The sequence below is a fragment of the Poecilia latipinna genome, unplaced genomic scaffold (assembly GCF_001443285.1).
Source record: "Poecilia latipinna isolate Pla-1442-1.1 unplaced genomic scaffold, P_latipinna-1.0 Scaffold4333, whole genome shotgun sequence".
Lineage (NCBI taxonomy): Eukaryota > Metazoa > Chordata > Actinopteri > Cyprinodontiformes > Poeciliidae > Poecilia > Poecilia latipinna.
Genome location: NW_015116949.1, coordinates 11,631 through 25,861, shown reverse-complemented (window position 1 = coordinate 25,861; position 14,231 = coordinate 11,631). Strand labels below are relative to the sequence as shown.

Sequence of the window (14,231 nt, the reverse complement as noted above, 5' to 3'; positions counted from 1 at the left end):
TAAATACACCATTTTAGAGTGTTCTCTCAACAAATATTTAGAGTATTCTCTAAAAAGAGTATTCTTAGAGTATACTTCTTAAAGTGTTCTCTCAAAAGTGTATTTGAAACAATTAAGTTCAGTGCTGTGTTCATATGCTACATCTGACATCTTGACAGAAACCTCACCAGGGACACAGAAGCTGCGGTGGTGTAAGGGTAGAGGACAACCCACATGAGGAGACTTTAGTCCTCGACGCGGCCGTCACAGGTTCAATTCCAGCCTGATGATCTTTGCTGCATGTCTTCCCTCTCTCACTTTCCTTGCGCTCTTCTGACTGAGAAGATCTGGAAAACGACTCATCTCTGTCCTGCCCCCCTTTAGCCAATTAGTCAATACATTGCTGACTTCAAACCAACCCTGTCTGGCCGGCCCGATTGGAACCGTGGCTTTCAGGGTTCTTGGAAGTGGGATGGAACCGGGTTAATGTAAGAAGTGCTAATGGTTTGCAGTTCAAAAGGACTTAAAGTCCTGGTTGAAATTTGCCACAATGGGATACATGGTACAGGCTGCATTATGTTGTGCGACATTTTTCTTCTGAAGGGACAGAGAAGCTTGTCAGATTTGAGGGAAATGGAGCTAATTACAAGATAACCCTGGAAGATTTGATAAGAGGTTTTTAGAATGCTACAACAAACCCACCAAAATGTATGGTCTGAAAATGTACCACTTGGTTTTGGTGAAACCATCAGCCTGTAGTGTCACAGAAAGATTTTATTCATTTTTTCTTTTCAACTGCTTTGTCTTTAATGTTGTGTATGATGCAAAATGAGTAATTTTAAAAGAAACCTCATGTTGTGTTTGTCTTGTAGCAATGGAGGAGCTAGTGACCGAGCTTCGCCTGTTCCTGGACCTGCTGGACAGAGAATATCTGAGTGCTGGAGTCCGAGAGAAGAAGGTCCACCTCTCCAACATCCTGCACCGTGTGCTTTCAGACAAAGGTGAAATGAAGAGTCTTCATCTTATCTCAAACTTTTCACGTGGGAAGATTCTCCTTACCCAGTTGGAGTTGATCATTTTACAGTTGTCCCTGTTATTCCTGTCATTACTAGTGCTAATGTGAGCTCTTTGATTTTTGCAGAACCTTCATTTAAATCTGAGATCCACAGTGGTTTGCCAGCCCCACCTCAGATGCCCCTGCCAGAGATTCCTCAGCCATGGCTGGTAAGTTTCACATCCTTCAGGTTTGACACTGCATTCACACTGCAGCCTGAAGTGACTTATTTCCGATTGTTTGTCAAATCAGATTTTTTTTTGCCAGGGCCGTTCATACTTCCAAATATATGCCACCCCTGTATGTGTTTTCCAGTGTGAACGGGCAAACAACCTGAAAGTGTCCCACTTGTGCAGTAGAGGGCGCAATAACATCAGCGTTTTCAGTGTTCTGTCAACCGCCACAAAAAAAAAAAGTGCCCAGTGTTTGCGGAAGTAAACATGGTTGCTAACGGTGGAGCTTAGCTTACGATTTTGAAGATGTTGTCCGACCGGAGCAGCATAATAGCAACTTAATCCTCATTATGGTCCGTCATGATTGTTGTTTTTATTCCTGTTTGGGCCTATCAGGGCGCAGAATAGGGACATTTGTTGAATATCTATGACATTCAGGTCAGACGAATGCAACCTGGACGTTAGGTTACATTTGAATCGGATACATATCGGATACCCGAGTGGCCTGGGCCACATTCGAAAAGAGTCCGAGCTGTGCTGTTCAGACTGTCAAAAGGATCAGATACAGGTCGCATTACGTCAAACACAATCAGAATTGGGTCACTTCAGGCTGCAGTGTGAACACAGCCTAAGATCCCATCCACACAGAAACAATTATAAGTGTATCTGCGAAGATTTCTTGTCAATTACGCATCAATCCGATGCTTTGGAAAACCTGAAACAATTATTGTTGAAACTAGGTCCCATGGTGGATAAATTGCAAATGCTGGTTTCATGCTGCATCTTTTTCTCTCTGTCCTGCATGCTCCTCACTATCACAAATGGCAAACATGGTGTCGCTTGTTGGTGTTTTTTTTTTTTTTTGCCTCATTTTCTGGTCATGTTACAGCACCATAGATTGGCCCAGCTTATCTTCTACAGTAATTCCTACAGTGCTGTGTTGTGTTGTGTGGATGTACATTTTTTCTCAATAGTTTACAAAAATTTATTATGTTTTTCTCTGTGTGAACAGGGCCTAAATTTCACATGTAGCTTTTGCTTTGTTTTTCATTTCCAGTATGTGCTTTGTTAGAATGACTTACTGGATGCATTTCCAGTAAACTGGTTGACCAGTAAACTCTGCCATTTTGTTTAGTGAAAACTAACTTTCATGGTTTTAGTGTTGCCAGGGTAACTGGCAACACTAAAACCATGAAAGTTAGTTTTTGTTGCTCTGAATTAAGTTGAACAAACGTTAATGAGGCTTTCCAAACTGCCAGAACACACAAGCACAGGTTTATTTTAGATTTCTAGATACTTGTGAACATCTCTGTATGTTGACAGTGAAGTGGCAGAATTTGTTTGTTTTTTTCTTCATGGATGGAGAGAAAGCTGTTTGGGCAAAACCAAACAGCTCAGTTTTGTAAACTTGTAGTAATATATGGGATGCATAGATATTATGATATATAGCAAAGTAGCTACTATTCATTAAAAAAATAATCATTGTTGTTGTAAATCAAACAGAACTAACTGTCCTAACCTGTGAGTTCCTTAAGGGTCAGTTCCAGTGTTCTGACTATCAGTGCTACCTCATCAGATTTTCCTACCACAGCACGGATAAGTAGCTAAGTCTATCAGTGCTAAGCATCCAAAACTTCTACCATGATGTTTACAAATAGAAAACTATATGTTAAATATATTGACTAACATTATTTGAGTGACGGGACTGAAGTGGAAACTTAGGAGTTATGCTTAGCTTAGTATTGGAACAATTTATGTACATGATGAAACCACAAGATCACTTCCTTCATCTGAATATCCTACCCGTTTAAAATGAAAAGCTTTAGATGTATGCACTAATCCTTTTATTAGAATATCTTACCTTTTAAAAAAATATTTTAAATACAAAGGTGTTTGTAAGAATAAAATGATATCAGACAGGGGAAACATGTTTTTATTGGAATTAAATTAAACACAGACAAATACAGATCACCGCAAAACATGTTGTATGACAGACTTTATTAATTGCAGCGCAGCCACAATGTGTCCACTGAACTGTGCAGGTCACTGTGTACCTGAAATGATAGGATATGATTAATATACACTAACATTACACCACTACACAGCTTCAATCTCACATACTATTTACAAGCTGCCTGTCATGTAAACTAAAAACATGAAGTAATACAGCAGCTTAATGAAAGCCAGGTATAAAATAAATGAAATAAAGCTTAGTGTAATCTGCAATGAAATAAAACACATGAAATTAAACTTCCACATGTAGGACATATTTATAAGAAATCTGCTGAGTAAGCAGTATGTGACGTAGCACCGATGTGTGCATTACCACAAGGTAGGGTGGATTTACTGGTAGCATAGATAAACAGAACACCGGGTATATCATTTGCTTTTTACATGCTTCTTTTAGCGGGCATCTTTAAATCTTTCAATTACATTTCTAATCATTTTTATTCACTTGTATCAGCTTGATGAGCTGTCCAGTCTAGTTTATCGCTTAGTTCAAATTGGTGAGTGACTTTGAAGTAGTTACCTTGTTTTAAGACCATATTTATGTCTTCTCATGAACTACACCTATTTGTGGATCAGTTATGCAGTCACTTATTCACATTTTTCTGTGGAAATTATTCATAGAAATTTAATCTATTCACAAATCTTTTTTTCTTGTAAGGGATTTCAGAACATGCAGCTTGCAAAGCTGAAATACGTAGACTCAATGCTATTTGGCAAGCTATTTGCTGGAGTTTGAGATGCAGCCTATCCAGCAGCGCTATTCATTTTCTTTTACGGATTGGTTGAGCCCCCAAGAGCAGATGGTAGATGTTAATTTATGTGGTAGTGCCAATAGATTCTGTTAAGAGTCCATGCCTCGAATAATCATCACTGTTTTGACAGCAAAATAGGAACAACACACTATTACGCAGGTGGTCATAATGTTGTGCTTGATTGATGAATATAACTACTTGTCAAGCTTAAACATATTTAAAGGTTGTTTCTATAATGGACCAGCTTTACTGGTCCAGAAAAATCTCTAGAAATGAAAACTTTCTGCTGGAAATAGTTTTTGCCTTTTCTAGGTGCTTGCAGTTTCAAAGAAACACAAGGATCCATCTTATCATACAAGAAAATCGAGATTCTTGGAGAAAGTTAACTGAGATACTATTTGTGAAAACATTGAATTTGATACAGAAAACCATAAATCTCAGCTTTGATTTGATAGCTTGTTTCACTTTCCTGGGATAGCAGTTAGTACTCCATCTACCTCAAATCCTCATATGAACTGTTCTGTTGATACTTCATGAGCATGGTGACAGATTTAACTATGCTGCTATGCCTTGGAGCCATGTGTGCTGTCTTTCATATTCCTGTGTAAATCCTTTGGCATGTTTTCCTGTCTGACATCAATTTATGCATAATCATGGCAGTGAGTGACAACATAAGGAGCATACATGACTGTATGCTGACTGACAGACATATATGGCAGATTGTAATTAGAAACAGAGTTCAGTCTCCTCTGGTGACTGTATGTCCGGATGTGAAGGTATTATTCTGTCCAGGAGCAACTGAAGCAAATCTGATCTGGTTGTGATTTTCTTTTCAAATGTAAAAAAGGAAAGACAAAGAAACCACATATTAAGCCATCTATGATATTTGTTCCTTTAACATACTGATTGTGGTGAATAAACATCTAACATTAATTTGGTGTTAGACTAAAGTCTGGAAGTGGAATACCCCAAAATTTCCCTGTCTGTCACTGTGTGTTTAAGGTAATTTCACACATGTGCAGAGTGCACAAGAATAAGTTCATGGAAAAATAGTTCCCCTAAATACTGTTGAATGGAAATCCTCTCCCTGCCAGTTCAGTCTTCTGCTTTGAAATGAGCCACCCTCATGTTTCCACACACAGTCTTGCATAAGCTGCCCTGGCAGAGATAGAACAGCCCTTCTGTCTCCTCCCATCCCAGGTTATAGAAAGTGTTATTAAGCTTTTTGCATGCTACGTGTCCACAACTGGACAAATCATGCTTCAGTCATTGGCAGGGTAAAAGCCTGGAATGGATATTCACCCTATTTACTCTGATAGGCTGAGACATCGAGTAGATTTTAGTAATTAATGACAAAAATTATAAAAAAACAAACTTACAAAAAACTCAGGGAACACAGGGAGCCAGAGCTGAACAAAACAAGAATCCAGGGTAAAAAGACAGCAGGGCCACACAGACAAAAAATGTGACTTAACAGGGAAATAATGGGATTAACCAGCAAGGAGTGAGGGCAGCAGAGGGGTTTAAATTAGGGGTGCACCGATTCATCGACCAGCCAATTTCGCCACTCCAATTTCCTTGATTTTAATAATCACCCGATACTTGCATGTAAAGCCGAGCTCATCCCCCAATCTTGTCTACACCAGCAAAAGTCTAGAAATCAGCCATTGTCCTCTTCTGCTATCTTGTAAAAGAGGTTTGGCTGACAGACTGGCCCACTGGCTAATATCTGCACATTTTCAGTTAACAGTAGTTAACCCCATTATTGCTAACTCAGCAACTTTCATTCTACATTTACCGACATTTCAGGCAAAAAAGATTGGTGTCAGACAAAATCGAAATAATCGGATCACTCTTATTAAAGATCGGTAATTGGCAATCAGCCAGAAAACTGCAGTCGGTGAACTCCTAGTTTAAATACTGAGAGAATGAATGCTGGAACAATATACCTGGACTGATTAGCTAATGGGTTGTGGGTGTAAGGAGATAAAGAGAGAAAATGGCACAGGGTGTACACAACAGGGGAACCAAGAAAACTAATCTGTAAGTAACGAAGAATGACTAGACACAGATAAGAATGAACATCATTAAAGTAGAATCATTAAGAACTGAACTAAGGAAAAACGGAAACAAGGCTGATTTAATCAAAGTGATTTGATTAAATCAGGAACACAAAATAATAATGAAACTAGAAACCAATAAATCAAAACCCCAAAACAACCCACGGTCCCGACATTATTTTTAAATTCTTCTCTCCAAAAAAGCGTAGAGGCCTTAAAAAAAGATGCTGACCAATACATTTAAGTAGTTATGTTGATTGTTTTAGCTCATTGTTGATTGTTGATTGTTTTAGCTTAGTTGCTTCTAGCCAGTGTCTAGTCACACCATCAGTTGGGTCCTACGGGGCAATCAATGCTCTGCAGCATGCCTGCTCAAACAGAATGTGTACAAGTCCTCATGCTTGTAGAAACACAAATGATTTCCATCTGTGTTGATGTTGGAGAGTACAGCGAACCTCCCCCACCTCATCCACCCTTTGCACCCTCCCCTCTTTTTCCTCGTCTTTGCCTAAACAGACCTTGCCTAGCTTTGTAGGTGTTGCTTCATGTAAATATCAACTTTAATCACGTTCATTTTCTTTGCTGCACTTGGAACAGAAAAAGCTTTTGGATGTATAGATAGATAGATAGATAGATAATTTATTAGTCTCCCATAGGAGAATTTTATCCTGGAAGCAGGGGCAAAAAACTGCAGTACAACAATAAAAAGCTCATCCAAAAGGACAGTAACCATGAATAAATAAAAAAACTAAGTAAAAAAAAATACATATAACCACAAATGTCAGATCAGCAGTACATCTCCAATACATCCTCTACATGCTACCCTTGGTCATTGTCTGGACCTCCTGTTGCTCTGTCCAGGCCCCACTAGTCTGCCATTTATCAAGTTAATAGAGAGAGGTACAAATGAATGTTTCAGATGATTGTATTTGCAAAGAGGGACCCTGAACCTTCTTCCAGAGTTCATAAGAACATATTCTGATGCGAGCACATGTGACCCATCAGACAGGATGTTCTGAGTTCACCTGATGGTAGCCTGCTCCAGCAGAAGTTGTGGAGAAGATGGATCCGGAGTGTTGATAATCTTGCTTGCCATCTTCACCAGACTTTGAATTTGAGTTTTTAATTTAACAGTGAGATTCCCAAACCATCCAGTGATGCCATATCTAAATAGACTTGACAGTTGCCCTATAAAAGATCAGCATTATCATTTTAGAAACACCACACAATCAAAGACATCTAAGAAAATAGAGATGCTGTTGAACCTTTGCACATACATTTGTCACATGTGTGCACCAACTTAGATCGCCATCTATGAACACACCTAAATATTTAAAAGATGGAACCTATTTGATCGAGCAGCCATGCATGGCTATAGGACTCCTAAATCAATCAATTTAGGATCCAGAAATAACTCAACATTTTATCTATAGCTTATGAGAGTCGCACCATAAAACAAACTTATCTACAACAGCTTTATGACTGTCGGGATTGTCTGTTAAGAGACTCAGAATAGCTGTATCATCTGAAAATTTTATTATGTACTGATTGGGTTGAGAACTTATACGTTCATTTGTGTACAAAATAAAAAAGTAAGGCAAACTGACACAACCGTGGAGGGCCCCTGTGCTATTAACATAGAATCAGAGAGAACTGAATTGTATTTTACTTGTTGATTTTTTTTTTTTGATAAAAAAGAATACTACTTAGTTAAAGAAAGGTTAACCTTCAACTGTACCAATTTCCTGAGAACAATATTTACATGGATAGAATTAAAAGCTGAACTAAAATCGACAAAAAGAAGTCTGGCTTATGTTGCAGAGTTCTCCAGATGCTTTAGTGCGAGCCTCGAGGTGTGACAGTGTCATAATAGCATCACTGGTACTTCGTCTACTGGCGTAAGCAAATTGAAGGGGATCTAGAAATGGCTGCACTTCCACTTGTAGTAGCTCCAACATGAGTTTCTCAAATGATTTAATTACAATAGAAGTGAGCGCTACTGGGTGATAGTTGTTTTCAGTTTGAGGACATGCAATTTTTGGAACTGGAATGACAACTGATTTCTTCCAAATATCTGGAACCAAATGAGTGTCTGTAGAGATCTGAAAAAGTTTAAGCCAAATTGGAGAAAGTTCCTCTGCAAAGTTCTTGAGAAGGAAAGCAGACATATTGTCTGGGCCAGTTACTTTATGTGTGTTTAAACCCTTGAAGACCCTAATTACTGACTGTAAATCAATTACAATTCTGCTCTCAGCTCCACAATTTACATTCTCTAATATTTGCCAACACTCCTTAGAATCATCAGTTTCAGCCGTTTGCTTTTGCAAACGACTTGAATAGTTTAATTAATAAATATTTGTAATTAATGTAGTGTACACACTAATCTGGATGGCAGTCTCTAAACAAGATTGGGTCTCATTTAGGGTTAAGGATCTCTCGCCTTTCTGAGACAAATAACCCTCTCACCCATCAGTATTCTGAAGAGTAAGCCTTTTTGAAATTATAGTTCTCTATGTATTTACATTGTTTATGCCTGTTTTTAAAGTGTAACGTATGGTTTAGTTGACATTAAGTTGGTGAAAAACGCTTTTATCTCCACCATCTCTGACCTACATGCAAGATATTGGCATGTTGGTGGCCTCCATCTAGTACAGGACTTTTATAGTCATAAAAGTCATTATCCAAATTGGCCTTAAAAAGTTTTAAACAGCTATCTGTTGGGGCAGCAGCATCAGAACCAGGGACTGAAAAAGGCTCAACAGCCTGATAAAGAAGGCCGATTCTGTTCTGGGGACGACTGTGGAACTTCTGGAGGTGATGATGATGACGAGAGAGATTCTTTATAAAAATCAATAAAATTGCAGACAACCCTGACCATCTTCTTAAGGAGATTGCCTTGGAAAAACAGAGTGTCTGCAGACAGAGGCGTTGTAAAGATTTAGGTTTCTGTGTTTGTTTTCTAGTCAATTTAGTTCCTGTGTCGTCTTGTCTACCCTTGGATGGTCCCAGCTGTCTCCTGTTTCCTTGATTACTTCCTTGTGTATGTAATCCCTCCTGTGTCTGTGTTTGCTCATTGCATCCTTGTCTATACTGTCACCTGTCTATTGTCATTAGGGTTGCCACCTTTCAGAAATTAAAATAAGGGACGCCCACCACGGTATGTCGCCCTACTCTCAAGGGGTGGGACGGCCTCTGCAGTGATAGACAATATTTTATGGCAGTGTTTTCTGTTTTTAAAATGTGATCCATAGAGCAACTGCTTATGCATTGAGTACTCCAAAATTGTACTCCAATCATAGTAGCACACCATAAACATGTTTAATTAAGCAAGTGTAAAATGTATTTGGTAAACTGCTCAACTAATGAGTAACTGGTCATAACACCTAATTTAATAATCAAAATTTTAAGCGACAGGTGGCAACCCTAATTGTCCTCAGGCAGGGATCCAAAAGTATAAAATTTATGTGAAAATTCTGGTACTGTATAGAGTATTACTAAAATATTTATACAAATGAGTCAGATTTGGAGGCTGGTTCTAGATCAAATTTACCACGGGGGCCAGTGTTGTCAGTGTTTTTTCATGGGGACAATTAAAAAAGAATGAAACAAACAAACAAAAAAAAACAGAGCAATATTTCATCATTTGATATATCAAGTGAGCCAAAGAGCCACTTGTGTCTCCAGAGATCCAAGTTGCAGATCCCTGGCAGATGGAAAGTGTGATCCTATTTTGATACAGCAGCTAAAAGTGCAGCACTATGATTTTAAATCCATTGTTAAAGTAAAATTGTCAAGGTTAAAAAAATCCACCTCTGAATATTAACAAAAGATTAATTTCTTCTGTACCCCTGTTGGCCCCCATTTAGAACCGCCCCTGGGCAGAAGGTCTGTGTCTGACATTAATAATACATTAAATGACCACTGAACACTGAATTAATATGTCAACATTTCTTAATAAAACAAACAGAAAGCCCTAACAAATCTTTTTAAAGTAGGAAATATTTATGTATTCACTGTTAATCTCTTAATATAATTTGTTCTTTAAATGGTCATTTGTATTATTTTGGCTGATACGACTATACATTAAATAAGCAAATAATTGATTATCTAATAATCAAACCATAGCAGTCTACTAAAACCACAATAAGAAACTTAATCAATAAAAAAAATGTTCTGTACCATATCAGCCTCAGGAGATGCTTGAGGAGGTCTGCAGTTCCTCTCCTGATCCATTCTGTCTGATATCAATGCAGCACTGCTCACCGTGCGAGGATGAACACATTTGTTTTAATGGACTGTATTCAACTTCACTAACATGTTCAGCCTGGGATTTGAGTCTTCCCTCTCATGTCTGTATCTTTGAGAGGTCTTGCTCCTAAGGATGGTGGAGTACCGGGTCGAGGACGTTTTAAAAAGACATGGGTTGATAGCAGCTCACCACGGCTGCGTAGTGACCGTCTCTAGGCAACCACAACAGCGTCAGTCTGTAGCTTTCTTGGGGGTCCTATTTACATCCCGCCGCGACAATTTAGCTACCTTAATATATCCTGTGTTTTATTTTGGTCATTATTGTTACAATTAGTTTTGATGTGTGATAGGCATGTCTATCAGACATTTATAGAGATATGGATCAGTTCAATACGGGACACAACATTAACACCCAAATACGGGATGATTCCGTATTTTAAGGGATGGGTGGCAACCGTAATTGTCATTGTCTTTGCCAGTGCTACCTGTGTTGAGTTCCTTGCCTCTGTGTTCACTTCTGCCTGGACTTCTGTTTACCTGTGAGAGCTTTGATTAAATCATCAATTTTTTCACCATAACCTGGGTCCTCTGCTTCCATCCTCAGCATTTTCTAACCACAAATCATAACAAAAAGACCGACCTAAAATTGAGGTGAGGTTAGCAAAAAAATAAGAAGAAATAACATCTCAACATGGACCCAGCAGACTTTGAAAGCCTTCACCAAATTGTAAAGGGGTTTATGGATACAGTAGCGAAACCCTGCTCCATTTCCCGACGGGTGTGGGGTAGCCACAAACTGCGTTTTGGCTCTGCAGTACTGGATGCCTCATCTCCCCGGCATGGACATGACTGAGTTGTGGGAAGAAGCAGAGTGGCATCACCAGGCAGCTTTAGCTGTCATGGTCGGCGAAGCACTTCCACCCAAGTCTGATATCAGTATCTTTCGCTCTGCCTCCACAGCTCCAATTACCCCTTCATTTCCGGTACCATCCCCAGCCATTCCGCCAGCCACAGTACCCCTAGTCTTGGGTTTTCAAGCAGCACGACTGTCTCCTGGTCGACGAGTAGCACGGCTGAAGGCGTGGTCGGTTCCCAGACTCCAGACTGCCCAGTCATCTCCAGAGCCTTTAGCAGTTTCCCGGGCTTCTAAATCCCCACTGGCCTTCGTCCATCTGAGCCCCATCTTGGTCTCCAGTCACCAGCCGCCTCAGTCTTCTTGCCTCCAGCCGCAGTAAGCGGGCATGTGACTCCAATAAGTGGGTCATTTAATTGTGAACTCAGTGTCCTTGATGTTCCCCAGTGCACCTTCAGAGAGTCCCTGTTCTCAGTCCGAACCCTCCAGCGAGTCTCTCAGCGCTCAGCCTGAGCTCACCGAGCCAAGCTTTCCCTAGCAGCCCGAGCCGCCAGCAGGCTTACCCGTTTCTGGTCTTCCCCGTGGCCCCAGCTGGTCTCGGGACCGCCCGCCTCCGCCTCTTTGTGTCTCCGTGCAGTCATCCGGCCGCCTGCCTATGCCTCTTCATGGGTCCATGCAGCCACCTGGCATCTAGTAGTTGCCCTTGAGGGGCGGGGTACTTTAAGGATTTAGGTTTCTGTTTTTGTTTTCTAGTCAATTTAGTTCATGTGCCTTCTTGTCTACCCTTGATTGATCCCAGCTGTCTCCTGTTTCCTTGATTACTCCCTTGTGTATTTAATCCCACCTGTGTCTGTGTTTCCTCATTGGGTCCCTGTCTATACTGTCACCCGTCTATTGTCATTGTCCAGTGCTGCCTGGACTTCTGTTTACCTGCGAGAGCTTTGATTAAATCATCCATTTTCACCATAACTTGGGTCCTTTGCTACCGTGCTCACCATTTTCTAACCGCAAATCATGATGGGCTTCTTCAAATTAACTGTAAAACAGACCTCTTCAAGATATCTTTCCTTCCAACAGTCATCACTATTTACAATAACTCTTTAAAGAATTTGAATTAATATGAATATGACCTACAACATTTAATTTCCATTTCGGATGAATTACGTATTTTTGAATTTGAATTTCAATGTCAGGTTTAGTTTATTTTTACGTTGCATTGGCTGAGAAGGAGCATGTGATTTCTGTTCAACACAGGGAGAGTGTGCAGCTCTGGTTAGTTTGAGAGCATATCATCTGCACATAATAACTGCTGTAAGGCTGTGGTACTTTGTTGGAGAATGAAAACAAGAAAAAAACAATGTCTCTCTGAGCTTAGTCACTGCATAGCAAAGCAGTAGAGTCATTTTCTCTGGAGTAAAATGTAATGCATTCTGTTGCAAGCATGAAAAATGCTTACCTAAACACTTAGTTTTTGAAAATTAATATTTATGATTTAAAAAGAAAAAGTCTCTATTTAGTAAGATATGGAACAGCAGCTGTCTTTGTTCAACAGAGCATTTCAACCAATGTAAAGGAGTTCCATTTTCTTTAAGCAGGCATTATGGCTTCCTGTTTGACCCTTCAGGCTGAGTTATTTTGTTCCTTTCAGTTCTATTCCTTTCTATCCTTCAGTCTTCCTTTCCAGGGAAATATTTTTCTCCTCTTTCAGGCAGGGAGGAGAACTCTGGCAGCAATGTATTTATGTATTGGCAAGGATATTTATCCTTGTCAAGAAGTGAGTTCAGTAAATCGCCGTTTCCCTCAAAGGATACTCGATAAGGTTTTTGCTAGAGGTCTGGTCCAACAATGAGAGGAGGGAGCGGAATATTAAGGGAGGGACTGGGGTTTACTGGCAAAAAAACTAAATCTGGCTTAGCATGCTGAAAAAACAAATACTCATATGACAGATTTGGTAGCTATTTTCTCTGCAGAAAAGTAAAATTTTTCCAGTTGTATTTCATGTAAGCGTCTAACCCTAGAGGTTAGTTAATAAAATATTCTTAACTCTATTGATAGTTGACTGGAGAGTGACGCAAGGAATAAGATGTAAATAAAAGTGAGCAGAGTTCTCTGGGAGGTTATGATGACATAATTGGACCATTGGAGGACCTGTGGAATGTTCACCAGTGGAGTCTGCTCAAAAGCTCCCCATCAACATCACTGTGAGTGCTACAGTACCGGATGGATTTAAAGGCGACTGAAAAAGAAAAAATCTGACTTTAATAGAACGTCGGATCGATCCGATCTAAAATCGGGCATATTCAACATGTTGGATTGTCTTGCCCCAGCCTGTGGGGTTTTCCTTAACTGGAAGCCAGAATGCAGTCTGTTGAATGTGACAGGTATCCAATCAGAAAGTGTGGTAACAGAAGCAAGGAGGGGAATGTCAAACAGCTGACATGGCGCAACTGAGAGTCCAGTGAACTTCAGAGATTATATGTGAAAACAGCATGAATGTTTATTCAGCATTTTGTACAAGGAATATCAACAGAAATGGCAATGACATGAACTGGAGTGAAACTGGTACCACAGTTGATAAACCTGGTAACTTTTCAGCTATCATTAACCTGACATGATTATTCATTCAGTCAGGATTTGACGGTGACGCAAGTTAAGTTTGTGGACAGGAGTCCACAAACTATCACTGTTTCTACATCGTCGTCTGTGTTGGTTTATTCTAAATTCACGTATGGTATGTTGGGGTTTTACGGGATTTTGTTCTGGAATCGGGATGTTTGTAAGTGAAATCAGTTCGTGTGTGACTCCTGCCGTGTGGATGGACACACGAACCGATTGAACCTGCTGTACTTTTATTGGCTCCTGTGTGGTCACAGAGGTTTGGAAAATCTGCCAACAATCTTAAATTGTGCCGTGTGAACCAGACTTAAGACTCACAAGCTGTACTCCTCTAATCTTGACCACTGCCCTAACGCTCTCTGACTCTGGTCACTATGGTTTACACCTTCAAAATAAGATACAAATGCATCACAAAAACAAACATTTTACTTTCATGAAAATTTTAACTCACGATAACGACTAACGGGAGCCCGGAGCTTGTTTCTC

At 39.8% G+C, this 14,231-nt stretch overlaps 1 protein-coding gene across 4 annotated transcripts in view; it reads left to right on the top strand.

Moving 5' to 3' along the window:
* Positions 1 to 8: 8 nt before the first annotated feature.
* LOC106942513 (actin filament-associated protein 1-like) overlaps positions 9 to 14,231 on the top strand; it is a 23,204-nt gene continuing 8,981 nt past the window's right edge. The window contains exons 1-3 of one of the 4 annotated variants that reach the window (XM_015025819.1): positions 9 to 249; positions 852 to 980; positions 1,121 to 1,203. In XM_015025819.1, the coding sequence (XP_014881305.1) occupies positions 854 to 980; positions 1,121 to 1,203 (210 nt within the window). In that variant the 5' untranslated portion in view covers positions 9 to 249; positions 852 to 853. Of the gene's footprint in view, positions 981 to 1,120; positions 1,204 to 14,231 lie in introns of all 4 variants that reach the window. The other 3 variants (XM_015025816.1, XM_015025818.1, XM_015025815.1) reach the window with 3 other exon arrangements.